Below are 12774 nucleotides of genomic sequence, written 5' to 3' on the forward strand. Positions count from 1 at the left end.
CTTTGGACTGTGGGAGGAAACCGGAGCACCCGGACTAAACCCATGCAGACACAGGGAGAACATGCAAACTCCACACAGAAAGGACCCAGACCGCCCCACCTGGGGATGGAACCCAGGACCTTCTTGCTGTGAGGTGACAGTGCTACTCACTTAGCCACCGTGCCACCCCACACCTCTACGTTAAATAAAAAAAAAAAAAAAAAAAAACATTAAAAATTATTAAAACACACTCACTACAAGCACTGTTTATTACAAAAGGTTTAATGTGTCCAAGAATAAAAGAAAGTAAAAGTAATTACACAATAAAGAATAAGGCTGGAGGATGTGAACGTGCCCTTTAGCTCCCTCTAGTGGAGAGAAATGTACATTAATATTTCACTGTTGGTCTCCTGTACATGTTAGTCAGTGATGATGAGCTCGTCACAGCCCCAGTCCTCGTAACTCCCATCAGGGAGGTACCTGCGAATAATGATGGGGATTTTCCTGCCCCTAAAAGAAACACACATTAAAGGATAAATTAGATACACAAGCAACAACCATTCAAACTTAACGAATCAGCCAGTGTCTCAATACCAGAGACAGTCTACTGTAGACTAGAGAATGTGAAAGATTTTGGATTAAAGGTGGATGGGAACAATGCCACATGAGCCGCTTAACTCAAAGGTGGCTGTGTCCCAAATCACTTTGCCAGTACCAAACAGTATGTCTAGTGTACTACGAACGGTGTGAAGTGGTCTCTTACACTGAGAAATCTGAACAGGAGCTAAAAAGTGAAGAACGCTGCACTAGTACTCCTGATTCAGGCTTCAAAACGGTACAACAGTGCACCCCGACCCCTCCAAGAGAACTAGATCAAATGGTAGGTCTATTTCTAAAATCTTCACTTTACTGAAGTTTAAGACTTTTGTGCGTGTTATTTTTAAATAAAAACTATGGGTGTGGTCATTCTTTTTTTTATTGCATTTTCTCCCCTTTTTCTCCCCATTTAGAGTGTCCAATTTCTGCCCGATTGCATCATGCTTCCTCTCTGCCTCTGCCGATCCCTACCCTGACCCCACATCCCCACCGAAACGTGAGCAGCAGCCACCTGCATTTTATTACTTAGAGGTTGTGCCACTTAGCATTGTGTGCGGAGAGCCACACCCTAACAGCACTCCTTCCTCATCTCTGTGTAGGCGCCTCTAATCAGCTGGCAGAGGTCGTAACTGCACCATTCTGACAGAGAGAGACCCACATCAGGCCTTAGGGCCAATCGTTGTTCATATAACCGCCCAGCCTCGACTAAGGCAGAGCTAAATTCAGCTCTGGTTGCAGCGTGAGTTTTTACCGCTGCGCCACCTGAGAGGCTGGGCGTGGTCGTTCTTAATTTTAGGATTGTTCATATGTGACTTATCATGTTAAAAGAGACCACACACCATCACCAAACCCCTCATGAAATAGGAACTCGTGTTCAAAAATGCTGTACAAAGATGATTCATGTAAATGATTCTTTATATTTCTTAATCTGTCTCTTTATGGCTAAAAGTATGTGGACGCCCCTCTGTAATGACTGAGTTTGTGTGTTTTAGCCACACCCAATGCTACCAGGCGTATCAATTCAATTATATAACAGTAATTACATGCTTTCAAGTTCTTTCAACATTTTGGGGCGGGTCATATCGATTCCAGCATGACTGTACCCTTGTGGTTATGAAGTGAGGTTCAGGGCAACATTTTGGGGAGGGTCATTTCGAGGGTCAATTCCAGCATGACCGTTTGTGGTTATGAAGCAAGGTTCAGGGCAACAATTTGGGGAGGGTCATTTCGAGGGTCAATTCCAGCATGACTGTACCCTTGTGCTTTATGAAGCGAAGTTCAGGGCAACAATTTGGGGAGGGTCATTTCGAGGGTCAATTCCAGCATGACTGTACCCTTGTGGTTATGAAGCGAAGTTCAGGGCAACAATTTGGGGAGGGTCATTTCGAGGGTCAATTCCAGCATGACTGTACCCTTGTGGTTTAAGAAGCGAGGTTTAGGAAGACATGGATTCATAAACTTGGTGTAGATAAACTCCAGTGGACTTAACAGAGCCCCGACCTTAACCCCAAGTTTTTTGAACAGAGAGAGAACAATTGAAAGCCATGTCTTCTGGTTTACCATCAGTACCTGATTGAATGGGCACAAGATCTCACAGACATGTTCCAAAGTTTTGTGGAAGACCTTGGGATGTGCTACAAAGCCAACTCTATATGACAGCTCATGGTTTTATGACTGTCCACATACTTTTCAAACCCGGATTCAACACTAATGCTACAGAGTGAAACAGTTGGGTAAGTCTGCCCTCTGGTGGTGAGGGTTAGATCTGTCAAAAACAATGTAGACACCCACAACAGATTTCGATTCACCACTGCAGGAATTCCCAAAAGCCAGTAAGGCACCACTGTGGACCATCTCACATTTGAATAACTCAATTATCTTCTCTACAGGTACATAAATGTTCCATTCAATGTCCCAATTCTCTCAAACTTCACAGGTTTGGTGCTTTGCCGGTCAATAGCACCACTGATATTGGAACTCTGGAACTCTGAAGCGTTGGTGGGCTAACATAACAGGCCGCTGCACCACACAAGCACGTTTGTTTATATTCATGTATAAATAAGTACAAAGTCAAGACTTTGTGTGTGTGTGTGTGTGTGTGTGTGTGTGTGTGTGTGTGTGTGTGTGTGTGTGTGTGAATGTACAGTCGATACTAATACTAGAACTATATTAACTTGTGTGTGAGGGACGTACTTCAGCTCCTTCATGGCGATCTGCAGCGGGTCCGTCTCACCTTCCAGCTCCACCATCACTGGTGCACACATCCTGTCAGGACAGAAGGTGATGTTACTTAACCAGCACTTGCGAGCTTAATGAGATTAACAAAGCAATGTGGGAAATAAATAGTGCAGATTGTTGTAGCTGCTAATTTTGGGAGGGTTATGAGAAGCCACCTCAGTTCTTTCATCCTCCTGAAGCACCAGCTTTTACATCTTACCTCGCGTACCCTTGTTCGATGGGCTGCTACGATCTAAACTAATCTAGAGGCTAATCTAAAGATGGGAACGGAAACTGAACACTAATTGGAGAGTGTAATTAACGTGCTTTCCTCCGGGTGCTCCGGTTTCCTTCCACAGTACAATGACGTGCAAGTGAGGTGAATTAGAGACACTAAATTGTCCAGGACTGTGTTTGATATAACCTTGTGAACTGATGAATCTTGTGTAATGAGTAACTACCGTTCCTGTCATGAATGTAACCAAAGTGTAAAACATGACGTTATAATCCTAATAAACAAACAAACAAACATCAGCACATTCCAAAATAAAAGTTGGTAGCTTGGTTTCCTCGGTGCCTTAACAATCGACTAATTACAATAATGATAATTAATGTGCGTGTGTGTGTGTTTGTTTGTTTATTAGGATTGTAACATCATGTTTTACACTTTGGTTACATTCATGACAGGAACGGTAGTTATTCATTACACAAGGTTCATCAGTTCACAAGGTTCTATCAAACACAGTCCTGGACAATTTAGCATCTCCAATTCACCTCACTTGCACGTCTTTAGACTGTGGGAGGAAACCGAAGCAAACCCACGGGGAGAACATGCAAACTCCACACAGAAAGAACCCGGACCACCCCACCTGGGGATCAAACCCAGGACCTTCTTGCTGTGAGGTGACAGTACTACCCACTTAGCCACCGTGCCGCCCTGTGTGTGAGAGTGAGTGTAAGTGTGTGTGTGTGTGTGTGTGTGAGAGAGAGAGTGTGAGTGAGTGTAAGTGTGTGTGTATAAGTGTTTGTGAATGTCCTTATTTGTCATGCCAATAAAGCTTCTTTTGAGTTTTATTTTTAGTTTGAGTGTGTGTGTGTAAGAGTGTATGAGTGTGTGTGTGAGTGTGTGTGTGTAAGTACAGTGTATCACAAAAGTGAGTACACCCCTCACATTTCTGCAAATATTTCATTATATCTTTTCATGGGACAACACTATAGACATGAAACTTGGATATAACTTAGAGTAGTCAGTGTACAACTTGTATAGCAGTGTAGATTTACTGTCTTCTGAAAACAACTCAACACACAGCCATTAATGTCTAAATAGCTGGCAACATAAGTGAGTACACCCCACAGTGAACATGTCCAAATTGTGCCCAAATGTGTCGTTGTCCCTCCCTGGTGTCATGTGTCAAGGTCCCAGGTGTAAATGGGGAGCAGGGCTGTTAAATTTGGTGTTTTGGGTACAATTCTCTCATACTGGCCACTGGATATTCAACATGGCAAAGAACTCTCTGAGGATGTGAGAAATAGAATTGTTGCTCTCCACAAAGATGGCCTGGGCTATAAGAAGATTGCTAACACCCTGAAACTGAGCTACAGCATGGTGGCCAAGGTCATACAGCGGTTTTCCAGGACAGGTTCCACTCGGAACAGGCTTCGCCAGGGTCGACCAAAGAAGTTGAGTCCACGTGTTCGGCGTCATATCCAGAGGTTGGCTTTAAAAAATAGACACATGAGTGCTGCCAGCATTGCTGCAGAGGTTGAAGACGTGGGAGGTCAGCCTGTCAGTGCTCAGACCATACGCCGCACACTGCATCAACTCGGTCTGCATGGTCGTCATCCCAGAAGGAAGCTGACGCACAAGAAAGCCCACAAACAGTTTGCTGAAGACAAGCAGTCCAAGAACATGGATTACTGGAATGCCCTGTGGTCTGACAAGACCAAGATAAACTTGTTTGGCTCAGATGGTGTCCAGCATGTGTGGCGGCGCCCTGGTGAGAAGTACCAAGACAACTGTATCTTGCCTACAGTCAAGCATGGTGGTGGTAGCATCATGGTCTTGGGCTGCATAAGTGTTGCTGGCACTGGGGAGCTGCAGTTCATTGAGGGAAACATGAATTCCAACATGTACTGTGACATTCTGAAACAGAGCATGATCCCCTCCCTTCGAAAACTGGGCCTCATGGCAGTTTTCCAACAGGATAACGACCCCAAACACAACCTCCAAGATGACAACTGCCTTGCTGAGGAAGCTGAAGGTAAAGGTGATGGACTAAACCCAATTGAGCACCTGTGGCGCATCCTCAAGTGGAAGGTGGAGGAGTTCAAGGTGTCTAACATCCACCAGCTCCGTGATGTCATCATGGAGGAGTGGAAGAGGATTCCAGTAGCAACCTGTGCAGCTCTGGTGAATTCCATGCCCAGGAGGGTTAAGGCAGTGCTGGATAATAATGGTGGTCACACAAAATATTGACACATTTGGGCACAATTTGGACATGTTCACTGTGGGGTGTACTCACTTATGTTGCAGCTATTTAGACATTAATGGCTGTGTGTCGAGTTATTTTCAGAAGACAGTAAATCTATACCGCTATACAAGCTGTACACTGACTACTCTAAGTTATATCCAAGTTTTATTTCTATAGTCTTGTCCCATGAAAAGATATAATAAAATATTTGCAGAAATGTGAGGGGTGTACTCACTTTTGTGATACACTGTATGTGTGTGAGTGTGTGTGTGTGTGTGTGTGAGTGAGTGAGTGTGTGAGAGAGAGAGTGAGTGTAAGAGTGTGTGTGACTTACGCAATCTGCAGCGCTCTGGTTCCCAGTACTCGCGCTCGCTCATACTTGGTCATGTAGGGTGTGGTGATCCTCTTCTGATTGGCCTGCTGTCCCTCACCTGCAGGTAGAATCTGTACGTTCTCCTGATCCTCCTACACACACACACACACACGATACAGAAACCGTTCAATCCACCTTCTACACCAGCACGTCTCATCCACACAACAGCCAGGCTGGTTTTATTAACGGTCTTACATCTTCTACGTTCTCCAGGTCGTCCAGACCCTCGTCTTCCTCCGCGTCATCGAAATCTCCGTCGAAACTGTCAACCACACGCGGCACCATGGATTAGATTGTTTACACTCATAAATAAAGGAAAACGTCATATACGTAACACCTCAGGTACACAGCGTTTGATTTTCCGTCAGCAGAGAAGCAGATACGGTGTTCACTACACTACAGTCTCACTGTGTGTTACTGGTTTCCTCCTCAATGCTGCAAAGAACATTCACAGCACATTCACAACTTGGAACTGGCATCTGCAGCTACAGTCCAGACTACATACACTGATCAACCACCTCCTTGTTTCTACACTCACTGTCCATTTTATCAGCTCCACTTACTATATAGAAGCACTTTGTAGTTCTACAATTACTGACTGTAGTCCATCTGTTTCTCTACATGCTTTGTAACCCCCTTTCACCCTGTTCTTCAATGGTCAGGACCCCCACAGGACCACCACTGAGCAGGTATTATTTAGGTGGTGGATGATTCTCAGCACTGCAGTGACACTGACATGGTGGTGGTGTGTTAGTGTGTGTTGTGCTGGTATGAGTGGATCAGACACAGCAGCGCTGCTGGAGTTTTTAAACACCTCACTGTCACTGCTGGACTGAGAATCGTCCACCAACCAAAAATATCCAGCCAACAGTGCCCCGTGGGCAGCGTCCTGTGACCACTGATGAAGGTCTAGAAGATGACCCACTCAAACAGCAGCAATAGATGAGCGATCGTCTCTGACTTTACATCTACAAGGTGGACCAACTAGGTAGGAGTGTCTAATAGAGTGGACAGTGAGTGGACACGGTGTTTAAAAACTACACTCATACCAGCACAACACACACTAACACACCACCACCATGTCAGTGTCACTGCAGTGCTGAGAATGATCCACCACCTAAATAATACCTGCTCTGTGGTGGTCCTGACCATTGAAGAACGGGGTGAAAGCAGGTTAAAAAAGGTATGCAGAGAAATAGATGGACTACAGTCAGTAATTGTAGAACTACAAAGTGCTTCTATATGGTAAGTGGAGCTGATAAAATGGACAGTGAGTGTAGAAACAAGGTTTAGTGTAAATTATCAGAATGCCAGTGTGACATAACACATCATACACACCAGCTCCACACCAAGGCTGTGAATCACTTATCAGCAACATCCACCTATTTACAGCTGATTTATATCCTTTCTATTCAGGCTGAATCAGCACAGATCAGTGTAGAGTCACTAACAGATCTAAATCCTTTATTATAATGATAAACAGGAGAGAATAATATAATAATAATTACAGTGTATAAAACATCAGCACAGCTCAGCGTGTTTCAACCTCACAACATCAACATGCTCTCTTATTCACCTCATATACACACAACACAGCAGCAGATACTCACTTATCTTCATTATCAGACATTCTTCTCACCGTATAGCAGCACTTAAACCTTTATAAATCACAATAAAAATCACAATAAATATCTCATAAAGCCTCCCGCTCACACACACACTCCTCACACTAAACTTCCCGTGTGGCTCACTTTTAAAACCTCCGTGTAGGAAGTCGCGCTTCTACACTACAGTTCCTACCTGTAATATAATACAAGCTGATACACGCTCAGACTTTAATAATAATAATAATAATAATAATAATAATAATAATAATAATAATAATAACACTACTACTACTACTACTACTACTACTACTAATAAATAAAATAATAATAATAAAACAACAACAATAATAATAGTAATGATAATAATAATAACAATATTAATAATGACAATAATAATAATAACAATAATAATAATAATAATAATAGTAAAATGAACAATAATAAAAATAATTAATAATAGTAATAATAATAATACTACTAATAAAATTATAATAATAATAATAATAATAATAAAATGTTAAAAATGTTAATAGTAATAATAATAATAATAATAATAATAATAATGTTAATAGTAATGATAACAATAACAATAATAATAACAACAACAATAATAATAATAATAATATAACAACAATAACAATAATAATGATAATAATAACAACAATAACAACAACAACAACAATAATAATAATAATAATAATAATAATAATAATAATACTCTTTGTTAAACTGGTTTCTTCCTTCTGTAAACTGGTATTGAGACATAATTTTCCAATAATATACATTGAATACCATGAATCAACAGATTGTTGCTACTGTCACTTTAAAAGGTGTATACTGTAACAGACCAGTTTCTTCCTTTACCCAAAAAGAAAAAAAACCCACAGATGTTACAACACAATGCAGATGGTAGTTTTTAGTATGAGGTGCTTTTGTGATGCATAGGCAAGCTGAAACTGAAAGTTGTGCTGAAGGATTTTACTGCATCGTGTTCTCTCTCATCAGCTCTCAGTAAAGAGTCCAAATGTCGTTTTCAGGTACAAATACCACATTTTACTCTAGTTCACTTTAAACCCTGGAATTGTTAGTTTTATATTGAACATGATCTTTTTACACACATACGATTAGAAATGCTGATTTAGGCTCCGTTTCTAAATGTTATAAAACTGTTATAGTTTAGTTTGTTAGATCTATTATGATATTGAGCAGTACATTTTCATCATCATCGTGGTAATTTAGTGTTCTGTATATTGTAGATGATGTTTCAGATATTATAGGACATGACTGGATGTTCTAGAAATACCCAAAGGAAAAAATGACTATAGAACAGATCCTTCCTTCCAAAATCCAAAGGTTGTGTCTTATTACCGCCTCATATCTGCATGTTTTACATCTGATTTAAATGCTTGTGAAAATATAAATACTATTGTACATATTATGAATTATGATTGTGAATCATGTTGTACACTTTGGCTACATTCCTGACAGAAATAGTAGTTACTCATTACACAATGTAGTATATCCAATTCACCTGACTTGCACGTCTTCGGACTGTGGGAGGAAACCGGAGCTCCCGGAGGAAACCCACGCAGACACGGTGAGAACATGCAAACTCCACACCGAAAGGACCCGGACCGCCCCACCTGGGGATCAAACTCAGGTCCTTCTTGCTGTGAGGCGACAGTGCTACCCACTAGCCACCGTACTGCCCAAATATATACAGTGCTGTGAAAAAGTATTTGCCCCTTACAGATTTCTTTGTTTTTTTGCTTTTTTGTCATACTTACAGTTCGACAAATTCAGATTATCAACCCCCCCCCCCAAACACAGTCATGGACAATATTGTATCTCCAATTCACCTCACTTGCACGTCTTTGGAATTTGGGACGAAACCGGAGAACCGGAGGAAACCCCATGCGGGCACGGAGAGAACATGCAAACTCCACACAGGGAGGACCTGGACTGCCCCATCCTATCAAACCTTTCTCTTATCAAAATAAGAGAAAATAAAAAAAATTGGGAAGTAAGAACAGAAATGAGTCTATTCCAGATGAAATGCTCTGTTTTCGCTGTCCACTTTTGTTTTTTTGGAGAGCGCCATTTGTTCCTTATTTTTCTCTCCATTTTTGTCTCACTCGTCTTCTTCTCAACTTTCTCCGGCGCAGTCGTCTGTATCTCTTCCTTCGTTTTTTCTACGTCTGCTATCTTTATTTTTCTCTCTACCGTGTTTTCACATGTAACTTGCCTCTAAGTCTTTTATCAGTCTGCACTGCAGAGTCACAGTGTTTACCGGCCGGAATGCACAGACTTGATTGGCTGAGTGGTCTCACGTGGCAATTCGTCTGTACTAAACCTCTACAGCAAAGACTACAAAATCTGCGTCGGTTAAAATAGAAGCACCCCGTCAGATTTAAAATCATAACCTTCTGTTCTGGATGTTGGTCCGGGTCTGTATGGGACAGCTTCTGGGTCCGGACCTGGATCGCGGTCCGCCTGTTAGAGACCTCTGATTTAAATCATTTGCCCACCCATAGTTATCACAACAGTCATTTAATCATCACGTAATTCAGTATTTTCTTTTGGTAGGGTAACACCTGAAAGGTGACAGCTATAAATAGGTGTTTCCTATTAAAGGTTAAAAGGTTTCCTATTAATTTATTTGTGGTCAAAATGACATGACTTGTGTAGACCTTGACCAGTTCTGACATGAAATTATTTTTTCTTTGCAGGTTTAAAGCATCATCTACCAGAGCTGAGGATTTTCTTTATGGGAAATACTCCCACATGGAGGAGATCAATAGAAACCAACATCCTGGGCAGTAAAACACTTGAGTTTGAGAGAACTGGGCAAAGTGTGAAGAAAGTGACTGAAGTAGCAGGAAGGAAGATCACTCTGGTTGAAGCTCCAGAATTGAACATTGATGTACCTGTAGAGAAGAGAAATGAGTTATTTAAACCTGAGATGGTCCACAGTGTTACTCTGTGTCCTCCAGGACCTCACGCTGTAATAGTGGAGGTGAATGCAGACTGTACATTCACAGAGAAAGATAAAGAAATATTAACTGGATACCTGATGCTCTTTGGTGAGAAAGTCTGGAGTTACACTATAGTTCTGTTCACCCATGGAGACTGGTTTGGAGACTTGCTTGAAGTCAGAACCGTAGAGCAGAAGATTAAGCGTGAAGGAAACGCTCTGCAGTGGCTGGCTGAAAAATGTGGAAACAGGTATCACTTCCTCAACACTGAGAGGAGTTACGATGAAACACAAGTCACTGAGCTGCTGGAGAAGATTGATGAGATGGTGGCAGAAAACAGTGGCGTCCACTTTGAAATGGAACCAAAGATTTTAGAGGCCAAACAGCCGAGAAGAAGAGAAGAAAAGATAAAACAGATGCAAACAAGGAACAGGGGTAAGTGCAAGAGTAAATCATTCCAAACATTCACTGTGTTTAAAATATTAGAAGACTATAAAGAGTCTCACATTCCCTGTGGAGGACGTGTCTTGTTTTTGAACAGACTCTAGTTCATTCATTCATTTTCTTATCCGCTTATCCAATTAGTCGCGCTCCGGGTGCTTATCCTAGCTATTCAGTGGCCGCAAGGCACACAGTAACACCCTGGACGGTACGCCAGTCCATTGCAGAGCAGACACACACATACACATACATTCACCTATAGGGCAATTCATTGTCTCCAATTCATTGTCTGAAGCTCCCAGAGGAAACCCACACAGACACAGGAAAAACGTTCGAACTTAGCACAGAAAGAACCCAGATCGCCTCGCCTGGGGATCGAACCCAGGACCTTCTTGCTGTGAGGCGACAGTGCTACCCTAGTTTTTATTATTTAATCTACAGCCTCAGGTCCAAAACAGTTGGTTTTAGATATATTCAGCGGAAGGGTGGTGTTAGGTGAATGCCTGTTTTAAAGTGCAAGCCATGGCTGTGGACATTTATTATGATACAGAAAGCATCCATGTTGTTGTCGGGGGCTTCGGTAGTTTTCGTTTTATGTTTATGGAATACAGCAGCATGTTCACGCAGCTACGTCTTCGCGTCTTTATTCATAACCTGTAACAATTGGACTCCTTCCATTACCTGACGAAGTCCATGATGACTGGACCATGGCAAGTTTTATTATTTTGAAGCAGACTGACAGTGACCGAGTCCCTCATGTTCTTGTCATCAAATTAATTGGGAACTATCATAAAGTTTTGAAACACTGACATCTAGTGTTTACTTCTAACATTTAAATCCTTCTCCCACCCATAGTTATCACAACAGTCATTTAATCATCGCACAATTCAGTATTTTCTTTTGGTAGGGTAACACCTGAAAGGTGACAGTTATAAATAGGTGAAACATTCCTAGAGATACCATTGGAAGTATAGTGTAGAAGTTCCATACTTATGGCGCAGAAGCAAACCTGTCTGGCTGTGGGAGAAAAGCCCGAAATTTGACCCGATGATTGGCTGAGATGTGTGTGTCAGTGGTAACCATCAGAAGATTACTTAACAACCAAGAACTTCATGGCTGCTCTCCATGAAGCACAACACTGATGTCCAAAAAGTTGTGGTGAAAGGGGTGAATATTTCTGATTGCAACAGTAAATAAAAGAAACGTACACCATTTACCAGAGCATCAATCATTTCCTTTCAGTAAACTGTTTTTACTTTTAAATTGTGCAGATAATACATGTTATCTCCAAATTACTGTGGAGACATTGTCTTTATAAAAATGAAATTTCTCAGGTCAGCAGACGGTATTTATCTGGTTTAATCTTAAATTAAAGAGCCACATAAATGCTTTAGTTCATCAGCTTTCAGTTTGTACTTACTATTATTTCGTTCAGCTTCTGCTTTAGTGTATTTTTCAATCTTGCCCCACATTTCTGTGTCAATCAAACACAATAAACTGCTCAATGGACCTGTGATACTGTCCTTGGCATGGGCCCTGGGGTTTCTCTCATGATATACTTTCATAAAATGCAGGAGAGCTCTAGATCTGTCTGACATTCTGAAACAGTATAAACCACAGCAGAGCTCTTAGATCACTCTGAACTAATCAGTTAATGGTTCTGAAGATAAACTCTAAACCTGGAGAAGCAGCTTTTAGCTTCTGATTAGAGATGGAACCAACATTAGAGAACATTAGAAATGTCTCAGTGTTGGATATAAAGACGCAGAGGTGCACCAATGCTAAGATCTCGAGCCGTCAGTCGTGTTATTGACCTGCTGGGTGCAGCAAAGAAGCGGTTTGGGAATTGCATATGACTACATTAAGAGGAAATACTAACAATGCTAAATCAGAATTAAAATAAGTGACACTTTTAGTTAAGGGCATTAACTTACTTAAAAGCCTCACAGAATCTGTTTGGCAGACCCAAAAATGTAACCCACAACTTTTAGCCTGGAAGTCCAGCGCATTCACACAGCCACCAGAGTTCAAATGTCCACCACTGTGTTATAAACACATCACTGATGGAGAATAACTGATCTAGCAATCTGATCCACACAGAAAGGATCTCTCCT

The 12774-nt window shown here is 41.5% G+C and overlaps 1 protein-coding gene across 1 annotated transcript; it reads right to left on the bottom strand.

Annotated features, from left to right (window-relative positions):
• Positions 1 to 243: 243 nt before the first annotated feature.
• On the bottom strand, positions 244 to 7382 carry polr2f (RNA polymerase II, I and III subunit F). The gene is made up of 5 exons (XM_063017749.1): positions 7248 to 7382; positions 5833 to 5899; positions 5599 to 5729; positions 2770 to 2841; positions 244 to 489 (listed from the first exon to the last, which is right to left on the bottom strand). Exons 1-5 carry the CDS (start codon positions 7265 to 7267, stop codon positions 399 to 401), a joined length of 381 nt encoding a protein of 126 aa, XP_062873819.1. The 5' UTR covers positions 7268 to 7382; the 3' UTR covers positions 244 to 398.
• Positions 7383 to 12774: the final 5392 nt, after the last annotated feature.

The sequence above is a fragment of the Trichomycterus rosablanca genome, chromosome 2 (genome assembly GCF_030014385.1).
Source record: "Trichomycterus rosablanca isolate fTriRos1 chromosome 2, fTriRos1.hap1, whole genome shotgun sequence".
Taxonomy (NCBI): Eukaryota; Metazoa; Chordata; class Actinopteri; order Siluriformes; family Trichomycteridae; genus Trichomycterus; species Trichomycterus rosablanca.